Source organism: Gopherus evgoodei, chromosome 9 (assembly GCF_007399415.2).
Source record: "Gopherus evgoodei ecotype Sinaloan lineage chromosome 9, rGopEvg1_v1.p, whole genome shotgun sequence".
Classification (NCBI taxonomy): domain Eukaryota; kingdom Metazoa; phylum Chordata; order Testudines; family Testudinidae; genus Gopherus; species Gopherus evgoodei.
This window is the reverse complement of record NC_044330.1, coordinates 60,966,892-60,989,561: the sequence shown is the minus strand read 5'-3', so window position 1 is coordinate 60,989,561 and position 22,670 is coordinate 60,966,892. Positions and strand designations below refer to the sequence as shown.

Below are 22,670 nucleotides of genomic sequence, written 5' to 3'. Positions count from 1 at the left end.
GGCAGGATTTTCCCCGGGGTCTTTGGAAAGTAGAGGCTGCCATAACTTCAGAGCTCCAGAGGAACCAATGTGGCCCTAATTAGTCTTTCACTGGTGAGCCCTTTTCTAAACTAGCTGTTTATAGATGTCACAGCTGTTACTGTCCATCCTAAATGTTTTAATTAGATACAGTAAGTAGTTTATACCACCTGAAGAAGGTAAAACTGGAGTAAATGAACACATTAATGTGTCCTTTCACATTTGCTTGTATTGCAGAAGAACAGAGCTGAAGACATGAACAGTAAAATTCAGAATATAATGACATGGTTCCTGGCTGAAGTAACAAGTATCTTATACCCCGCTGTAACAAAGTACGAAGAAAGAATCAGAGCTAAAACACATACGACAGCTGTAGGGTCAGTACTCTCTTATGAGAACTCTAGTAGCTGCAATGAAGAGATCATTGATGTGTTTGGAAGTCTTCCATCCTCCAAGAGCAGAAGGGTCATCTTTACAGACATAGGCATAAAACCCACCAGCTCATCAACTGATCACAAGACCGTGACAGGAGGAAAACCAACTCCACTACTGGCTCAAAAATCACCTTTCACACCTCTGACAAGGAGCACACAGGTGTGTCTAGAAAGTGAGTTCCACAAAGAAAATATTCACAAGGGAAAACCAGCAATAACACCTCAGTCTCAGACTGAAAATATTTCTAGTCTGCACAGGAAGGTCGTGAGCATGGGAGCTATAGCTGAGTTTCCCAGAAAGAACTTCAAAACAGAGAAGTTTCCATTTAGCCAAACTTATTTTAAACTTGAATCGACAACAAAAGATACCAACCCAAAAAAATGTCTGATTGGTGGGGGTATTTCTTCAGCCTTAAACCAAAGTCTTCCTACAGAAGGGATTTTCAAAAAATTATTTGAGCAGCAAAGAGAAATAGAAGCAAATGACATTGACAACTTGAAGATGCTGCAGGTGGCTGAGAATGTTGTCAAGGACATTTTTATAAGGGTAAAAGATCTGGATCATTCTGTTTGCATTTTAAAGAAGGCTCCAATTGAGCTTAGTGAGAGATTGTTCTGTAGTAAATTTAAAAGAACCGAATCTCCAGGGACTTTTCATAAAGATTTCCAGAAAGAAATTGGATTAGTTGCTAGAGAGATTGTAGCAACTGTGTTTGATAACTTCCACAGGTGTTTGGTGTCCTGCATATCCACTGCATCCGTTTCAACTAGCAAAGTTTCCAAATCAGAAAAAAATAGAGTCACGCAATCTGAATTACCTGTTTATGACCCACACTTTTCTTTGGCTTCTATAGATAAAATAGCCAAAGAGATGGTTGAAAGTGTTGTATTCACACTGGAGTCATTTGTAGCCTTTCAATTTAAACATGACTTTAAATGTAAATTTTCTGAAATAATGAGACTCCATGTTGAAAATAGGTCTGGTGCACAACAGAAACCATTCCTAAGGCCTCTCTCAACTCAAGTAGCAAATGAAATAGAATTATCATTTGAACATAAAGTGCCAAGAACTACAAATAAAAGAATTCTGCCCACATTAGAACCCTTTCATAGCTCTTCCGACATATCAAGGATTAGCAGTGTGATTACCAGGGAAAGAATACAGAATGCAATTTGCCAAGTCCAAAGACTCCATTCAGAACTGAGCATTTACGCTAAAATTGCTATTACCAAAATTCTGGAAATCATCAAGTGGAAACCTGAAAAAGAAATTAGCCAAAGAGAAACATCTCCATTTAGTGACATGACCGAAGAAAACATCATGGTAAGTGAGATAACTGGTGCCATATTAGAGCAATGCAGTCAAAATCAGGTGGAAATTACTTCAGAATCGAAGTTTGAAAATCTTCATATGGAAAAACCTCGACGAGCATTTGGAAATAATAAAATTCCTGGTCAGGGTGTTACAATGTCAGAAGGAATGAAAATGTCTGCTAAAAAATTAGAAGTTGACTTAAGAGAAACCTTTCCACTTACCAGTGTTCCTGGCATGGTAATTAATTCAGAGGAAAAAACAGAAATGGAAAAGGAAATTCCACATAATCTTCCAACTCTCCAGTGTAACCAGTTCTCTGCACGGGATGCTCCCACTACATCAGAGAGAATCAGAAAGTCTATTTTCTACACCACAGCTCCCAAACCAAGATCTTCTAGACCTGCACGAGAAACAATAAGAACACTTAGCTCCAGGATGACTCTACCCCCAATTGGAAGACAATTTGCAAGAAAATCATTCTGTAAAATAGGCATAAAGAAATCTCCCAAAGGGGAAGCAAAGCATAGGTCAGTGCATGAAGAACATGGTGAATTTCTGCCATCCTGTGAAACTGAGAGTCAGGCAACACAGTCACAGGATGGTATTAATTCTGCTGGTTTTTTGAAAGAAATGTGTAGTGAACTAATAAGCAAATTAATCACTTCTTCTCAAAACACAGACACCCAGGACAGAAAGACAGCTGACACTGATCCTTCTCATGTGATGACAAGTTTAATTGATTCAATGTTAAATGAGTGTTCAAAGTCTCAAGTCAAGGAGCTGCCACTGTTGGAAAGTCCGAGCCCTCCACCACAGGTTAGCACGTTGGCTACTAAAATTATTCACTCCAGTTTATGTGACATTTTGAAAGAATGTGGTTCTGAAGCCTCAGATTATACAGACATTAAAAGTGATCACAGTGCTTCAGTAGAAACATTAGCTACTTCAATAAGGAGAGAAGTTATTGATTACCAATTTCAGAGACCATTGGCAAAAGCGTCATCATCTACTATATTTAAGCCTCTAGAATCTGGGTTAATTGCTGAAGAGGTTTTACAGAAGGCTAACAAACTCAGCACACAATGCCAAACTTCCACCACACATACTATTAGGGTACCACATGGATTTTTAGAAGATATAATTACCAAACTGTTATCTAAAATTCTCCCTGAACACTCCAACACGTCTTCCTCTGCAGAAAAGGAAAATCAAATTGCAGAATTTGACTTTATTCACATGAAGCTAGTTAGTAAGGTTATGACAGAAATCTCTAAAGATCAGAATTTGATTATTCAGTATGTTAAATGTTTACATCGAGATGGCAATGCCCTTGTTCAAACAGTTGTAGAATCCGTGTACAATAAGCTTTTGCCACAGTTTGGATCCCAGTTAACAATACAGAAGTGCTTAAAAAGTGGGTGCACAATTCTTTCTGAAGAAATAGCTGACTTGGTATTAAGAGAGATTTCAAGGAATCAATTGCAGAACTTTTTTTCTGGAGAATTAACACCTCACCAATGTGCTGAAGCAGACAATGTTGTTGAAGATATGCTTAGAGACCTCACCGAACCCTCGGATCATACAAACCCCATAACATCAGATATTAGTGAATTATCTTCTCTCATCATAGAAAAACTTTCAGCTAAACTTTTACATAAACTTCTATCCATATTTCCCATTGTGGACTTGGATGCACAAAATATTTCTTCAGTGAAGGATGTAACTTCCACAATTATGAATTCACTGCAAGTGCTCCTTTCAAAAAATCAGATAAATACTAGTGAAAATGTCAATGAACCAGATTCTTTACAAGAAGAAGACAGCAAAGCTACTGGAGAGGTCAATTCTGTTTATACACGCATTTTGAAACAATCTGACTCTGATGTTTCTATTCACAAAGATCTAACAAACAAGAATGAAGTTTTAGCTAATAAAATAGCTTTAATGGTAAGTGATACTTCTAAACATGAATTTCAACCTGTTTTGGAGGAAGAGTCACCACCCAGTTCACCTTTAATGCTGGAGGCTGTCAGTATTATTGAAAAGATTCTTACCAATACAGAGATGCCAAAACATCCCTCGGCATCACATATCCCTGTGTTACCAGTGATGTTTGTGGAAGAAATATTAAGTAGATTCTTGTCTAAAATCTTAAAGTCAACTCATAGCAGAAGCCCAGAAAAAAGAAGTTTATCAAAGACTGAAGTGAATGAAGTTACTGGGAAGCTGAAACAGTCCATGGAAAACCTAATGTCCAAAAATAAAATCAGTCTTGTGGAAGCAGCAGGTGATATGGCAAATCCGGAACACAATGAGACTCTAAATCAAGTGGCTCATGCTATTTACAATAATGTCCTGCAAAAATCTGGATCTCAGCAAGACTTTTATGATAGTGTAACAAGTTCCAGAACAAATTTTCCTCAACAAGTAGCTAGTATAATAATTAACGAAATCTCTAATTGCCATCTAGCACTTGCTTTTAAAGACAATCCACCGATGGTCAGCCAAAGCGCTATAGCACTTGATAGAATTGTTGACAGAGTCCATGCACAAGTTTCCCTTCAAACAGTGCCTGCACCAGAATGTTCAATCAGAGATGAAAATGCAAATGAGCAACCAACAGAAACCAGGCTACCCATTAAAATAATCCCTTATATTGGAAATAAAGCATTACAAATAGATCCGGACATCGTGTCAGAACATTTAGCAGTTATTTCCATAAAAACAGAGCCTCTTGAGGAGCTGAAAAAAGCATGCTTCGCTTACACTGGACTGAGTATAGAAGACCTGAGAAGAGTCTCAGTGGCTGGGAAGAGTCCTGCAGCTGAAACTAGTGGAGCTGAAGAAAAGAGAAAAAGAGAAAGACGTCCCTCTCTGGATGTATCAGGACGGCTGGATGTAAAACCAAAGGAGGTAAGTAAACAGAGTGAGATTGGTAGTCTGGGGGATATGTCTGTGTCAGCTTGTAAACTCCATTTTGTTTTGTGAATGCCTTGATTGTAACCTTCCCTGAAACTGTCCCTTTGCATTGTAACTTCCATCTTGGGTTAAGGCATCCCAGGAGGTTAACAACCTGTCTATTCTGGGTAGTGGAGGCTTATGCAAAAGGGTTGAGTGTGACATTCCCCTCTGGTTTTATCTGGACCAGTGATCTGCTAGGTCACTCTGATCCTTGGCTCTGGGAGTCAGCCTTACCCTGCTCTTCTCTGAGAAACCCCACTCCTGAGCTGTTCACGCACAGTCTCTGGCATGTAAGCTGCTCCTTGGATTGTGCAACCAAATGACACTAGCCAATATCTCCGGTCCCAGACACAACCCTAGGAACCTCCATCTTGCTGTGTCCAGTTATGCCCACTGGACACTGCAAGCTTATATGACTTCAACAATTTAACAAAGAAATTGATATGTACCAGGATTGTTATCCCAAGGGGAGTCTCCGACACACTTCAAACCAAACACACTGCTTCAGGTAGAATAAACAAACAGATTTATTAATTATGAAAGATAGATTTTAAGTGATTATAAGTCAAAACATAACAAGTCAGATTTCGTCAGATGAAATAAAAGGAAAACACATTCTAAACTGATCTTAACACTTTCAGTGCCCTTACAAACTTAGATTCTTATCACCACAGGCTGGCTGGTTGCCCTTCAGCCAGGATCTTTCCTTTGATCAGTGCTTTAGTTGCTTAGTGGTGATGTCTGTAGATGGAGGTGGGAGAGAGAGGAAGAGAATGGCAAATGTCTCTCCCCTTTATCATATTCTTTCTTCCCTCTTGGCTTTGCCCCCCCCATTCAGAGTCAGGCGAGCATTACCTCATCGCAGTCCCAAACTGACCAACGGAAGGGGAGTAACTCACTCAAGAGTCCAACAGATCCTTTGTTGTTGCCTAGGCCAGTGTCTTTTGTTCCTGTGAGGCTGGGCTGGGGTTTGTCCCATACATGCCCTGATCAGGTGTGAACTGCCCCTCTGCTCTTGGAGAGTTTTTGCCTGGGCTTGCTTTAAGCCATGAGGACACATTCTCAGCCTCATAACTATATATATGAAATTACAACCTATAACATTACTATAACAATGCTCAGTAGATCATAAGCCTTCTGAAGACACTTGACTTGACAAATTTTGCATTAGATACCACACAATTATACTATAAGGATGAACACGGAAGTGCTGGGTGTTCCCCTGAGGTACAGAATGTCACAGTGGGAACATGTCCTAGAAAGTTAACAATGAGCCCTCAGCCATGATGCCTGTCCCTGCTGGGACACAGGGCTAGCTGCTAATAGGGCCACTGACTTTGAATGGATTCTTTTCATGGAAATCTGTCTGGGGAGAAGGGGAAGCTAGAATCCCCCCTGCTCAGCACACAACTGGGAGAACTTCAGTTTCTCCACTTGACCACCTGCCTCAGCGTGTCAGAGACTGGTGCTTTCTAGGCCAAGGGGCTTTTTCATCACCAGAAACAGAAGACTCAGCTGGGGAGAGTGAAGGAAGGAAGGCACCTGGGCAGTCAGACTGCAGGATCTTATTCTCAAGAAGAGTGTCAGACCCAGGGTCTGCACTTGGGAATGCACCTGAGAGACCCAGAGCTAAGAATCATGACCAGTCACCTGCCAGACCCAGGAGGCTCAGCAGCACATGGGATTCGGCAGTGGGATCCCATCCCAACTGACTAGGATCTGTCCAGAGAGGAGGACTGGAGCAGGTTGTAACATAGGAATTGTCATATTCAGATTGAGTAAAAAATTGTTCATTCTACCCTCCCCAGGGCCACGATCTCAAAAGCATTTACACACACACTTAACTTAAAGCATGTGAATCCCACTGAAGTCAATGGGACTAAGAGCTTAAGAGCTTTGCTGCATCAGTTTTTATAGATTTTTACTGAAAAAATCCTGGGTTTTACAAAAGCCATTATTTGTTTTTTGCTGATTTTCACCCACATTTTGGAAGTGCTGAAACTTCCTGGATTTGGTTCCCTCTCCAGGAGGAGAGATAGTGCTCATAACCTCCCATTGACTTCAACAAGACCTAGATTTCATCCTAGGAGTGTCTCCTTTTCTCCTTTTTCTTGTAGCCTTTGCTGTGGCAGCCCCTCTGCCAGCAAAGTAAGTTCTTCAGAAGAGAAAGTGGGACTCTGTTTTCCATTCTAGAGTGTCATGTTGGGTTGTCTTGGGGTTTCCCATGATTCGGTTCATTTAACATTTAGTTTCTGTCCTGGCCGTCCCTTGTCCAAAGCAGACTTCGTCCCTCTGCCTGGCCAGATCCCCACTCTTGAGACATGTGCACCCTTGGCACTATGAGCTCCGAACCATAGAGAAATTCATACACATTGGAGCTACAGGCCATCCACCTTGGGCACCTGGACATGGGGCAGAAGGCTATAAAAGAACCTACTGCCCAGTCACCCTTATTTCTTTTCTTGCTGCCAGAGCCAACTGGCTCCACAACCAGCTGCTCTTTTGCTGTGTGTTTCTACTTTGCTATTGTTAGTCACGTTAGCATTACATTGGTCTCTAGCTAGTGTCAGAGATTAGCATACTATCTGAGCTCTCCAGCTCCTACCATGGTGCCCCCATTGCCTGGCATCTATCCGCTGTTTTGGTCCTTTCACTTGACTGGTTCGAGAGCAAAGACTAAGGGCATGGCTACACTTGCAAGTTAGAGTGCATTAAAGCAGCTCCATGCACTCTAACTCATGACGCATCCACACTGGCAAGGCACGTAAAGCATCCAGACTTCGCAGCTAGAGCGCTCTGGTAATCCACCTCAGCAAGTGGAATAAGGTTTGATGTTCCCCCACTGGAGCACCGCAGCACTAGTGTGGACTCCCTTGTCTGTTAATGCGCTCTGATCGGCCTCCAGAAGTGTCCCACAATGCCTGTTCTAACCACTCTGGTCATCACTTTGAACTCTACTGCCCTGCCCTCAGGTGACCAACCATCAGACCCACCTTTTAAATTCTCTGGTAATTTTGAAAATCCCCTTCGTGTTTGCTCAGCCAGGCATGGAGTGATCTCAACAAATCTTTCCAGGTAACCATGCCTCCACGTGCCAGGCGATCCCCAGTATGGAGCAATGGCGAGGTGCTTGACCTCATCAGTGTTTGTGAGGGAGGAAGCTGTCCAGTCCCAGCTGCACTCCAGCCATAGGAATTATGATATCTTTGGGCAGATATCAAGGGACATGATGGAAAGGGGCCATGACCAGGATTCACTGCAGTGCAGGGTTAAAGTGAAAGAGCTGCGGAATGCCTACCACAAAGCCCGCGGGGCAAACAGCCACTCTGGTGCTGCCCCCGTGACCTGCCGTTTCTACAAAGACCTGGATGCAGTACTTGGGGGCGACCCCACCACCATGGACACTTCAGAACCCAGTTCAACAAGGCAGGAGGAGGAGGAAAGCGGAAGCGAGGGTGCTGAGGAGAAGGAAGACACTCCGGTATCTCTAGATGTATGCAGCCAGGAGCTGTTTTCAAGCCAAGAAGAAGGTACCCAGTCACAGTAACTGGTGCTTGGGGAAGGACAAACACCAGAGGAAGTGCCCGGTAAGTGGCTTTTAGTTTGGGAAGGAAGTTATTCGGTGCAGGCTCTTGGGGCGAGGAGGGTTAGGGCTGCATCCATGCCTAGAAGCAGAATAGGGCATTGATGTGCTCTCTCACATCTCAGTAATCAGCCTCAGTGAGCTCTTCAAAGGTCTCATCCAGAACTTGGGCAATGTACTTGCGCAGGTTTCTTGGGAGAGCCACTGTGGTCCTTATCCCAATCAGGCTAACATGTCTGTGACACTGTACCCTGAGGGGTGGAAGGACCTTTGCTGCACACAGGCAAGCTACATATGGGCCAGGGTGGAAGTTGCATTGTAATAGAAAACCCTCCCTTGCTTCCCAGATCACCCTCAGCAGCAAGATATATTCCAGGATGAACTGCTGTGGAAAACGTGGGGAGAGTGTAGAGTATAGGGGCCCCCGGCAGCTGTTGGTTCCCCTCAAGGCACAGAAACCCAGAGGACAGTACAGCCGTGAAACAATCAGTCCCCCTTGACCCTGTGCTTACTCACCATTTTGGGGCTCCCATGGGTTATATGCGCTTGCTTATGGATGGGCAAATTATGCTATTGTGTAGACTGTGCTTTCCCTTAAGTATGGGGGAATCATTGCTCTGTCCGGTGTGAACAATGCTGCCTCTGTTAAGTGTTTCATTTTGCTTTTACAGATGCAACCTTGAGACCTCAGCAGTCCATGTTATCACCAGCCGAAAGACTGCAAAGAATTAGGAAGAGGCCACGTAGAAGCAAAAACAACATGCTGCATGAAGTAATGCAGCAGTCACTTAATGAGAATCTAAAAGCGCAGGAGTGGAGGGAGAGTGAAAGGACAATCCGCCCGCAGAATGAGGAGCGCTGGCACAAAAGCATGGAGCTCCAGCAGCAAAGCACCGATTGGCTGATAAGCATCATGGAGCACCAAGCGGACTTGATCCAGGTACTCGTAGCCATGCAGGCAGACCACTACCACCCCCGCTCCCCATGCAGCCCTTGTCCCAAAACTCTTTCCCTTGTGCCTCCATGTCACCTCCAACCGACTTCCCTCAACATCCGGGTTCTTATCGCCACCAGTTGCCTCCAACACCTGTAGCTTCACCACCCAGCTCTGAAAATTACCCTTACCCACTGCACTCAACCCCCATTATCATGCATTATAGCCATCCTGAAGTGCAGCACTCATTGCACAGCACTCCAGACAGGAAGGCTGAGTATGATAACAGGACATACACAAATCTGTGATTGTATCTTCCCCACCCCACCCCCTTGCCCTTTCTGTTTCCCAAACAGTTGTGTTTCTTTCAATAAATGAATTTTCTTTTCAATGAATGGATTTTTTGGCTTTGAAAACATTCTTTATTATTGCATAAAGTAAAAGACACCTTAGCCCAGGAAAGTAACAGGCACTGCAAGTCAGCGTAGCAAACACAGATTCCTACTAGCATTGGACCCACTGCACTTCACTTCTGTGCAGGGCACCAAACATTTCAGCCTCAAATTGCTCCCTAATCCTTGCAGCCCCACTTTGGGCCCCTCTAATAGCCTTGTTTTCTGATTGTTTGCATTCAATCTCCACGTGACTAACCTCCGAGTTCCATGCCTGAATGAATCTTTCACCCTTCCCTTCACAAATGTTATGGAGGGTACAGCACGTGGATATAACCATGGGAATGCTGTCATCGGCCAGGTCCAGCTTCCCATACAGACAGCACCAGTGGCCCTTTAAACAGCCAAAAGCACATTCTGCACCAGCTCAGCTTGTTGTTGAACTGCTCCTTGCTGCTGTCAAGGCTCCCTGTGTAGGGTTTCATAAGCCATGACATTAAAGGGTAAGCAGGGTCTCCAAGGATTACAATGAACATTTCGACTTTCCCTATGATGATCTTCTGGTCTGGGAAAAAAGTCCCAGCTTGCAGCTTCCTGAACAGGCCAGTGTTCTGAGAGATGTGTGTGTCATGCGCCTTTCCAGGTCAGCCTGCATTAATGTCAATGAAACAGCCATGGTGATCCATAAGCACTTGGAGAACCATAGAGAAATACCCCTTCCGATTAACTTACTCGGAGGCTAGGTGGGCTGGTGCCAGAATTGGAATATGCATTGCATCTATCGCCCCTCCGCAGTTAGGAAAACCCATTTGTGCAAAGCCAGCCACAATGTCATGCATGTTACCTAGAGTCATGGTTCTTCTGAGCGGGATGTGATTAATGGCCCTGCAAACTTGCATCAACACGATTCCAGTGGTCAACTTTCCCACTCCAAACTGGTTAGCAACCGATCAGTAGCTTTCTGGAGTTGCCAGCTTCCAGATTGCAACTGCCACCTGCTTCTCCACCATCAGGGCAGCCCTCAATCTCGTGTCCTTTCACCGCAGAGTGGGGGGTGAGCTCATCACACAGTCCCATGAAAGCGGCTTTTCTCATCCAAAAGTTCTGCAGCCACTGCTCATCATCCCAGACTTGCAAGACGATGTGATCCCACCACTCAGTGCTTGTTTCTCGAGCCCAAAAGCGGCATTCCTTGGTGGTGAGCATGTCCTTGAATGCCACAAGCAATCTTGTGTCATATACGTTACTCGAATCAATATCATCGTCAGAGTCCTCATTGTCAGTTTAGATATTAAGGAGTAACTCAACTGCCAAACATGACGTGCTGGCGAGACTCGTCAGCATATTCCTCAGCAGTTTGGGCTCCATTTCCGCAGACTGAAAGCGAAGACAGAGCACGCAGTACAAAAAACATTGAAAGATGGCGCCAAATATGGATGGAAGTACAGAGATTGCTGGGATGCGAAACGATGCAACATGGGGCATTGGGACAGGACCCAGAATGCCCTGCACCCCGCACCACCTTCCCACAAGCCACAGCACCAGAATGGGAAGAAGTTGGGATAGCTGCCCATAATGTACCACTCCCAATGCCACTGCAAGTGCCGCAAATGTGGCCACACCAGTGCACTTGCAGCTGTCAGTGTGGACAGACTGCAGCACTTTCCCTACTGCGCTCTCTGAAGGCTGGTTTAACTCAAAGCGCACTATATCTGCAAGTGTAGCCATGCCCTAAGTTGATCAGTTTCTAGCCCCAATCTGCTTTCAATTTGATTCAACTCTCTCTGACTGGGTAGAGGTTCAGTGTCAATCCCATTCTTTTGACAAATGCACCCAAATTAGCAATTTCAAGACCAAGCTTGATAAGTTTATGGAGGGAATGTTGTGATGAGACTGCCTACAATGGCAGGTAGCCAATCTGCAACTGCTAGCAGCAAATATCTCCCATGGCTGGTGATGAGATACTAGATGGGGAGGGTTCTGAATTACTACAGCGAATTCTTTCCAGGTATCTGCCTACTGGGTCTTGCCCACATGCTCAGGGTCTAACTGATCGCCATATCTGGGAAGTAATTTTCCTCCAGGACAGACTGGTAGACACCCTGGTTTTTTTACCTTCATCTGTAGCATAGGTCACTTTAAACTAGTATAAATCATGGATTCCCTGTTACTTGAAATCTTTAAACCATGATTTGAGAACTTCAGTAACTCAGCCAGAAGTTTGGGGTCTATTTCAGGAGTGGGTGGGTGAGGTTTTGTGGCCTGCGATGAGCAGGAGGTCAGGCTAGATGATCATGATGGTACCTTCTGGCCTTAAAGTCCATGACAAATGCACACAAAATAGCAAGCGCACATGCATTTAATTGTTTACATTTTGTGGCAAATTGCCAGCACTATTATGATGGGTCCCACACTTTCTCTTCGGGGGGGTTCAGGGTGCTGTTTCTTGCCCCTGATCTGGGGTATTAACTGTCCCACTAGTATCCCAGAGAAGGAGAGTGGAGAGGGAGGGACCTGGGCCCACCCTCTACTCCAGGTCCCAGCTCAGGGGCCCTAGGGATAGCGGTAAACCACTTGAACTAGTGATTCCTTCCCCTGAGCTACTTCCTTCTCTGGCCCTTCATCTTGGGGGATTCCTGCCTTCTCTCTACTTGGGCCAAGTTTCTCCCAACCCCTTGTGCCTGTGGAGTCCCTCTGCTCTATACAAGCTGGGTTTCCCTTTACCTAGGGTCTTGGTCTTCTGACCCGCCATAGCACTTTTCCAAACTCTCCTCTGCTTCCCTCCAAACTGTTCTCTTTCAAACTGCTCTCTGCTCCAACACCAAACCACTCCGCTTCAACTCCTCCAACTGTCTGATTGAAGCGGGGGCGGGAGGGTAATCAGGTGACTGGCTTCAGGTGTTTTTATTGGGTTAATTGACTTCAGGTGTTCTAACTAATCTGTGGTAGCCTCTCTTCCCTCTACAGGGAATAAGGCTCTCATCATCCTGGGGCTAACATATCTCCCATCTATCACTCTCCTGTTGCCCTCTGGCCATGCTATATCACAATATTTTTCATATTCCCATGGTTGTTTTTTTTTAACTAATATTTTTAATAGAAAAATCAGGATTTTTCTGAGTTCTCAGCTGAATGAAAACAATGTATCCAGATGCAAGTCTAAAAGCACTTCCGTTTATTTCCTCTCTAACTAGTGAACCATAGAAAAAATCATAAGAAAACTGACTCTGAAATTAAGCTCTCTTCAAAAGCTCTCTCTTCAATTTCAGCCTGTCAGCAGAAATTCATTCTGGGACATGTTAAAGCCTGACATAGCTAAAGTGGAGCTTTTAAAAGATGTAGAGAACCAGCAGGACCTTATCATGCGACTAGTAACCCATGATATTGAGGCAAAGGTGAAGCAGCAAGAGGAGGAGGAAGAGGCAGCTTTTGAAAAAATTTTAAAAGTAGAATCCTCTTTGATTTTTGAGAGCCAATCACCCCCAGATACAGCAGGGAGAGAGGACATGGCGTCTGCTTGTCCATTGGAGAAGCAGAAATATGAGAGTGAAGCTTCATTGCCAGAAGTCAGGCCAACCACTAGCAGCCAGAAGAAATTTCTGTCTTTGAGCAAGTGTTGCCAAGCTTTATCAAACTCGATTCCTGATGATATTGAAGATATCGTCAGAGAAATAAAAGATGACCAGGATAATCTGAGCCTTCTCCCTTCGGCTAGTACACAGGATAATTTATTTGCTCCATCATCAACCGGGAAAGAGGCTCAATACGAGGTAAGTGGAGTATGTGAAACTTGTACTAGTTCCTCTGATGACACTGGGCCAAGTCCTACCCCTATAGAAGTCAATGATAAAACTCCCACTGATGTCACTGAGCACAGGCCTGTTGCCCCATAATGTGATGAGCAAGCTCACCCTTGCAGTCTGGAAATGTTCATACAAAGGGCTGTTGATAGTTAACAGGGGACTGGAGCCGAGATCAGAGCTATATCATGTTTAAGATCCCCCTTAACGATCAGAAAAAGGAGTCCCTCTATAATTAAATTTTCAGTCAGTATCAACCAGCAAATGTACCTGGACATATGAAGAGGGGGGTGAGATCCAGGAAGGAACTTAGGCGGTGCAATGCGGAGTGTCATGGTGTCTGACTTTTAAGTGCCTAGAAAAATCACAGGTGAAACCCACAAAGCTGAGTGAAGCACCTAAGCTTCATCTACCCTGAATGGGGAAAAGTAGGCACCTAAGAATGCACTTCACAGGATCCAGGAGGAGATGGAGCCCACCTTGTAACTTTTAGCCCAGTGGTCAGAGCACTCACCTAGGGTGTGGCAGTCCCAGGCTAACTTCCCTCTCTCTCCCAGCGAGGCAAATAAGATATCAACAGGGGCCTCCCACCTCTCAGGAGACTATTCCCCAATCAACACCTGCTCCAATTGCGCTCATTATTTAGCCACCATGGAACAGCCTCAAGAGGATTTACTGAAGGAGTCCCTCAACCCCCAGAATATGCCATAGCTCATAGAACTGTCCTCTCAGGATCCCTGGTCAAAACCTCTCTCCCTTTCTGGAAGAGGGAAGTGAACCTGACCCTCTTACATCCTAGGTGAGTGCTCTAATCACCAGGCTATAAGGTGTGTGCTATCTCCTACCAGCATCCAAACAGGCCCTGATCCAGGAGACAGCTTCTGAGCACACCTATCAGACTGGGCTCTGCATGTGATGTAGGCAGCTGAACGCTTGTCTTCCTCTGGGCTTAGGCACAAGACAAGTGTGTGGACCCCTTGTGGGAGGCAGCAGCATGAATGCCCAGGGTAGAAACACTGGCTCAAAGGGAATTTTCATCCTGAACATTTAGACACCAAGTGAGTTAAGCCAACTACAGGGTTTGGTGGGAGTTCTGTGAGGAGCCAAAACTGGGACTCAGGTGCCTAAACCCAAGATTAATGCATTTAAGTCTGGGGTTCAGCCACCTAAGTACTTTTGTAGATGCCACCTGTACATCTTACTACACAGTGGAAACATACAGGGCTTGTTTAGCTCATCTGGACTCCTACCTGTCCTCTCATCCTGCATGGTGTCTCTCACCTTTTATCTGGGCCACTTTTTCTATCTTTATTATCAGTCCTCAAGGTTAAATTTATTTTTAATGTAGGTTATTTTCTAGCTCTGGATTAGAGTTTCACAGGTGTCCACCTCTCTCATTGCCATATTACTTTGTTGTTATCTTGTTTTAACCTGAATAGCCAGTGAAAAAAAATAATCTCCCTAATGTATAAATGCTACTGATGAGGAAAGATGTTGTGAATACCACTGAGGTCACAGAAATATATGCATCACTGCTTTTGTATCTGCCCAACAATGAGATTCTTTCATTACCCTTGAGTTTCCTTTCTGGGGCAGGAGCATTCAGGTGAGGTGACCATGAATGTAACAAAAGGGGACCAAGAGAGGAAAGGAATAGAAGCAGGGCAAAGGTAAGTGAGCCAAGGAGCTGAAATGTTGCCTGAAATAATTGTAATTATTCTTCAGAGTGTGAAAGACACAATATTAACTCACGGTCCCCTCCCTGACTTGGAACAGAGAGTCCTTGGCTCAGCCTCAAGCACAGATGTGTCTGCTCTAAACAAAGACAGCAAACATTTAAGGTAACTGCTTCCATGGTGGAAACAAGAGAGGATCTATGTTTGAGTGAGGGTGTGATGGGCCATTGGCCCCACATTGGTCTCGAAGGGGTTAATAGAGCCCTAGGGAGACTGTGCAGGAGGCAGCCAGTTAGAGAGGGACTGAGAGGAGCAACCATTCAGGGCCGGGCAAACCCATGTAAGGAGAGCTGCAAGGAAGAGCAGGGTCAGTTACTCCCTGGAGTTCAAGAAGGGAGGACTGGCTGCCTTGCAAATGGAAGGAAGCCAGCACAGACAAAGCAATGCTGCTATCAATCCTTGAGGGGGCCATTTGGGGAACTGGGGTAAAAATCTGGGGATGAGTCTACTTTGAGCAGGGGGTTGGACTAGATGACCTCCCGAGGTCCCTTCCAACCCTAATATTCTATGATTCTATGATTAGGGACCAGGGGAGCTAGGGAAAAGCTTCTGGCTGGTGGCTGGGAGTTGCAGGCTGAGGGTCTGGGGCAAGGGCAAAGAGGGTACTGGGGCTGCTGAGAAGTGACTAGACAATTGGCTGCAGTCCCCACTGGGGAAGTGGTGGAACAGTTGGACTGCAATACTTGCTCCTGGAAGGGGGAAACCCAGATTGTGACATGGCTGGAGGGCTGTGTCATGAAGAGTATGCCATGATCCTTGGAGTGAGGTGGGTCTGGGAGCAGAATTAATGGTGGGTGACGCACCAGCAGGTGTATCAACCTGCAGAGTCAATCCCAAAGATGACCAGCAGGAGGCACCTATATGGTGAATGGAGCCCCATTACAGCAGGAGTCTCCAGAGGTACCGGGCAGGGCTCAGTCTAGATTTTATGCGGGCTCTATGGGAGATAACACAGGCCTCCACCCAACTCTTTCCTCTCCCATGACCAGAGCCCTGTGTCCTCCACAACCAGGGCCAGTGCAACCATTTGGGCAAACTAGGCGGCCACCTAGGGCGCCTAGTGGTTGGGGGTGCCTAAAAGTCCCCTCAGGTGAGGAGGTGGAGTGGAAGTGAGCTAGGTAGGGGGGCATGCAGGGAGGGCTACCTGCAGTAATGGGGGGGGGCGCATAGGGGAACAGCTCCCTGCTCGAGCTTACCTCCACTCTGCCTTCTCCGCTGAGCACACAGCCCAGCTCTAAGTCTCCTCCAATCAGCGCTGCAAGCCTGGGCAGGGAGGAGAATTAAAGCAGCACCGGCGTGCTCAGTGAAGGAGGAGGAGCCGAGGTGAGCTGGGACAGGCTACCCAGGCAGGGTTAGCTTCTGTGAGGGGAGTCTTCCCAGGCAGGGTTAGCTGCCGTGGCGGGGGGGAAAGGGGGGAAGTCTCCCCAGGCAGGGTTAGCTACCATGAAGGGATGGGGGGGGGAGAGGGGTTAGCTGTCATGGTGGGGGGTGGTAGCTGCTGGGGGGCGGGCTCCCCAGGTGGGGGGCTGAGTTAGCTGCTGTGGGGGGTGGGAGGTTAGCTGGGTGGGGGGTGCAAGGTGGAAGTTTTGCCTAGGGTGCGAAACTTCCTTGCACCGGCCCTGTCCACAGCTCAGTGGGACCAAACTCCACAGTTGCATAGCAGCATTAATTTATTCTGTCACCAGGAAATAACCCCAGTTCCCCACACATTCTCAGCTGGAAATACTGACATCAAGTTTGAAAGTGATCATTTTAGAGGCTCATTTTCTTGACTATGCTCTCTAGGTTCCCTGGCCTCACTTCCCTGAGCAGCATTGGCCAAGAGAGGCTGAAGCAGTCTACATTGTGGGGTGAACCTTGCACCCACATCAGTCTAGTAGATGCTGCAGGCTGCAACATGGGCCATTCCTGTGAGGCACTGAGCTTCCTCAACTCTGCTGGCTCAGGGGAAAGGGGCAGGCTCGGCCCCTCTCAGGAGATGCACCATATTGCAGGATCGAGCCCTTTATGCTGAAGGATGTAGGGGACTAGATTACACCACCAGTTGCCAGAGTGTGCCCCTTCCCAGCTGTGCTCTCCTATCTGTGGCACTGGTGCAGTCCAGCCTAGCATTCTATTGAACATTATGAGCCAGATCCTGGGTCCGGCCCAACTGCCCACAGCATTAAATGAGGGGAGGGAATGAAAGTTGACTGTGAACTCTTCAAATCTGGAGCCTGCTATGTGCAAGACAAGTCCCCAGTATATGTTAGGTCAGCCTGGGGACTGCTGCTAAAAGCCACAAGGAGCCCAAAACCTCAGCTAGAGATGGGTACAGCATAGGGTCCCCTGTGCCCCCTGGCCCTGGGATGTTTGCTCCTGGGGCTGGTTTTACCAAGTGTATATCCAGAATCTACCAGTCATGCTACCCAAACAAGCTGCACCGTGCTGGCCGGTCCTGCCCTATATATGGAATATTGCCCTGCTGCTGGGCTGGGGAAAGAGGTTCCCAGTGCTCTCTCCCTTCATAGCACTTCCAAGCAGCAAAGGGCAGGATTTTGCCCTAAAGGTGAGACCCAAAACAGTTATGAGAATGAAGATCCTGGGCCTATATAGGAAACAGGAGTTAAACTTAGAAGCATTGACTTGAGATGGAGAAGAACTGGGCTCTAAATAAAGGTCAAATTACATTTAAAAACTCAAGCCTATTCACATTACTCCAATTCTGATTTGGATGCTACCTGTAGAGATGAAGTATGAGAAGTTTCTACTATTTCTGAGGAGGAAGTGAATTAGTTCAGTGTTTCTCAACCTTTCCAGACTACTGTACCCCTTTCAGGAATCTGATTTGTCTTGCATACCCTCAACTTTCACCTCACTTAAAAACTCCTTGCTTACAAAAACAGACATAAAAATACAAAAGTGGCACAGCTCACCATTACTGCAAAATTGCTGACTGTCATTTACCATATAATTATAATATAAATCAATTGGAATATAAATATTGTACTTGCATTTCAGTGTATAGTATATAGAGCAGTCTAAACAAGTTATTGTCTATATGAAATGTTAGTTTGTACTGATTTCACTAGTGCCTTTTATGTAACCCGTTGTAAAACTAGTCAAATATCTAGAGGAGTTGAGGTACCCACTGGAAGACCATTGCATACCCCCGGGGTACACATACCCCTAGTTGAGAACGACTGAATTAGTTCATGTGCAGTAAGTTGTCACTGAAGTCAACAATAAGGGGGTGATTTTCAAAAGTGCCTAAGTGGTTTAGGAACACAGGCTCCATTGAAAAGCTCCTAAGTCAAAGTCCAGGTGACTTTTAATGGGACCTGTGCTCCTAGATCACATGTATGCCTTGAAAATCCTACTCAACTATACCTATGTGTCATGTAGGTCATTCCAACCCTCAAGCTGAAAGTGTTCAACACAGGCGGGTAAGCAATTCTGTGAGCTCTATTTCCCTGTGGGGAGAACTGTAGCACAAAATCATTTGCCGAAGGTCACAGCAGGTCAGTGGTAGAGCTGAGAACAGAACCCAAGAATCCTGATCCCCCTCCATGTTGCCTCCCAGTGACCCTGCACAGGAATGTCAGGGAGGCAGGACTAGACACAAAGTCTGTAAAGTGCTTGGGAGGATTATTTGTTAGGCACTGACAAGGCTCTTGGCACTGGGCAGAGTACAAAGCAGAGACACATCCGGTCCCACACAGCTAACAATCAAAACAAGATTACACTTCAGTGTTCATTATTGTGAGTGTTAATAATTCAAATCAGTGCTTCCTTTTGTTTTTAGTGAGAGTGCTGAAGAAACATCCTCTGTTCCTGTGGCACAGGACAAAGGTGAATGTATGCTTGATATTTTTACTTTTTTGAGGGTTAGATGTTTTTTACTTCCTTTATCTCAATGATTTTATCAGCAAAAAGCTTCTCGCTAAAAGAGGATACTCAAGAGGCTGGGCAAGCCTAGGCGGGAGGGATACCCCCAAAGAACTGACTCACTGCAGAAAGAAAAGTCAGACTTTAAAGGGGCTCTTTGGGCCTTTGATCTAGTTTTCCTTTTCTGTTTGCAGTTCCCTGTACAGATTTGCACAGAACATTGTCTCTTGGGCAGACCAGCTACAAATGAACCGTTTGGTTCATTGGTTGTCAAAAGCATTCTCATGATGTTCCCTGCCACTGAAGGTGCCTCAAGCCTTGGGGCACCTCAGTCCCTCCTATTCTCAGGGCTGTAATATTTTAATCTAACTGCCATTATTGGGCTCAATACAGGGGTAACTGGTGCAGATTGGTGGCCTAAGGCACTGGAGGTCAGACTAGAATCCCTTCAGGCCTTAAGCTCTATGACTTCCTACAGCTCTTTGTCATTAATGATGGCCCAGATCCCCAAAGGTTTTTTGGGGCCATAACTCTCATTCATTTCAATGGGAGTTAGGTGCCTAAATACCTTTGAGGATCTGGGCTGATGTTACCAAATAGACCAGTAAAGGTTGCACTGCAAATCTCTTATTGACAGCTTGGTAAGGGATCAGTCAAGAGGGCAGTGAAGAGAAAGTATGATGAGAGTGAAAGTTAATTACATTGGGCAAAATCACTGATACAGCAGCCCTCAGGGCCTTTGGGCTTTTTTGGATTACATCGGAGGTAGCATATGTGTCCAGACATGCCCCAAAAGTAACAAAAACGCACCCGTGTATAAACACAGCTCCTAAGGATAAAAGATAATACCCACTATTTTTACATGCAGATTAAGACACAAAAGTTGCAAGACACTGCTCTAAGGTAATGTTAGACGACACTGAAAGTTGAAATTAGCCATGGTTGAGCAAACTATGTATGTGTTACAGGAATGTATGTTAACATGCACCAAGCTCGGGACACAGAGGACACTTCAGAGATTTTTGAGGTAAATAAGTTCTAAAACAGCCAATAACAACATCCCAGAGCGTGGGATCGGGCTTCTCCAGAGTTCCACCTCCTTGCATTTTGCAGATCTCTTCACCACTCCATTCCCACTAACAGTTACCTGTAACCTGTTCCATAATCTGCAGTGAGGTTGCCTCCATCTGATCTACAGTGTTTATTCCATGGTCCACTTGTTCCATCTGTTAAAATCTTTGACCCCCAACTCGTCTCTCACTTGAGTCAATGGGTATTTTTCCATTGGCTTCAATGGAAGCAGGATTAGGCACTTAAACTCTCTAATGTAAACATTTCCTTCATTCCCCTCCCCATCCATCTTCTAAGGTGGATTAATTCTCTTCCTTCATGTATATTGTTCCCTTAAATAGATATTTATAGCCTGTGATACATTTATTTCTCATAAGTCCAGATTCCAGACTTATACATCTGCATAAAGTGATGAATTATGCAGAAAGTAATTGTAAATGGGGAATCATCATCTAATGGGGGTGTTTTCAAGTGGTCTTCTGCAAGGATCTGTTCTTGGCTCTAAGCTAATGATCTGGGGGGAAAAAACAAAATCATTGCTGCTAGAGTTTGCATATCACACTATTGGTGGGATGGTAAATAAGTAAGAGCAGGTCATTTTACTGAGCGATCTGGATCACATAGAAGACTGGGCTTACTTAAACACATGTTTGAATCCAGCTAAATGCAAGGTCCTACACCTAGGAACCAAGAATGTAGGTCACTCTTACAGGGTGGAAAGCAGTGTCTCAGAAAAGGACATTTAGGTAGAAATTGACAGACTAGGAGCTCCCAGTGTGATGCGGTGGCTAGTAAGTCAGATGTAGTCCTTGGCTGTGTACAGCATAGAAGTAAGATGTTATTACTGCTGTATATGAATTAGTGAGCGTACTACTGGTTCTTCTTCGAGTGCTGTCCCTGTAGATGCTCCACTCTAGGTGACGGTGCGTCCCAGCGCTGTCGATCGGAGATTTTCGGTAGCAGTGCCTGGTTGGGGTGCACGCACCCAGATGGTATCTCCCGTCTACTTGGAATCTTCCTGAGTGCGTGCGCCCCACACCCTCCTCAGTTCCTTCTCAACCATCCTCGGCTGAAGATGGGACTCGGGGCAGTGCTACCTTCTCTTCCCTGATCTCTATAGGAAACAGTAACAAAGAACATAGAAATAATTATTAGTTACATCCCAGTTGTTTCCCTTCCTTTAGTGTAGTTAGTTACTTAGGTTAAAAAAAGAAAAACTCCCTTAGGCTTGTCTCCCGTTGAGACACTCTCCTCGGCCATCTCTAATTTATAATGCCAGGAGCTTCAGGATTCAAAAGGCGTATTTCCTGTCAGGAATCCATGCCACGGACAGATGGGCACTCATACTGTGTGAAGTGCTTCCCTTGCGAGAGCCTCAAGTCAAGAGCTCGTCGCGACAGGGATCTGCGGCTCAAAATGCTGATGATGGAAAATCCTTACAGCCGCTTTCGGAGATGGAAAACGTCAAACCTGCTCCCACACGTGCCCCAGCCAGATCAGAACCGGTGGGCAGCGTTGCTTCACCCTCCCTGGAGCAGAGGCAAGAAGCAGAACAGTCTCACAGGAGAGACTTTAATAAGGGTAGGGGGTCTCCCGCAAGATCCCTACCCTCTGTGCTGACAGCACCAAAGGCAGGTGCCTCAGCTTTTTCTAATGCCTCAGCCACAGCTCTGACAGAGCGCAGAGGCAGGGACCTAACCTCCCGTGTCGGGAAGGTCCTTGTGGCTCCAGTCCCCTCAGCACTGCAAACGGCCACGGTGCCGGCAGCGTGCTCCTCCTGGGCACCGCAAACGGCCGCAGTGCCGGCAGTGCGCGCCTCCTGGGCACCGCAAACGGCCACGGTGCCGGCAGCGCGCTGCTCCTCAGCACCACAAACGGCCACGCTGCCGGCAGTGCATGCCTCCTGGGCACCGCAAACGGCCGCGCTGCCAGCAGTGCATGCCTCCTGGGCATAGCAAAAGGCTGTGGTGCCGGCAGCGTGCTGCTCCTCAGCACTGCAAACGGCCGCGGTGCTGGCAATGCATGCCTCCTGGGCACCGCAAACGGCCTGGTGCCGGCAGCGCGCGCCTCTTGGGCACCGCAAACGGCTACGGTGCTGGCAGTGCGTGCCTCCTGGGCACCGCAAACGGCCGCGGCGCCGGCAGCATGCGCCTTCTGGGCACCGCAAATGGCCGTGGTGCCGGCAGCATGCCTCTCCTCGTCACCAAAAACAGCTGTGGTGCCGGCAGCACAATGCTCCTTGGCACCAAAAACAGCCATGATGCCACCAGTGCAATCCTCCCCTGCAAGGAGAAGAACGTTGGCACCGAGATTATCTTCCCCCCGGGCACCAGTAGCAGACCCCCTGCAGGGCACCTCCAAGCAGCCTGCAGCACTACTGTCACTTGCACTTTCTCCTGCTAATGAGCTAGAGCAGACTCAGCTCAGCCCAGAGAGCAGGAGCAACAGTTTCTCACTCAATGTGACCTTTCAGTGCCACCTGAGCCTCACTCTCCACTCCTACGTAGACAGGGCTCATTTTTTGAACGTCGCTCTCTCCACCTGAACTGGCTTCACTGA

At 46.3% G+C, this 22,670-nt stretch overlaps 1 protein-coding gene across 1 annotated transcript; it reads left to right on the top strand.

Annotated features, from left to right (window-relative positions):
• Positions 1–723: 723 nt before the first annotated feature.
• On the top strand, positions 724–22,514 carry LOC115657021 (fibrous sheath-interacting protein 2-like). Its single transcript, XM_030574216.1, has 4 exons — positions 724–1,476; positions 2,584–4,680; positions 12,907–13,407; positions 21,879–22,514. The coding sequence occupies exons 1-4, from the start codon at positions 724–726 to the stop codon at positions 22,512–22,514; spliced, it is 3,987 nt and encodes a 1,328-aa protein (XP_030430076.1).
• Positions 22,515–22,670: the final 156 nt, after the last annotated feature.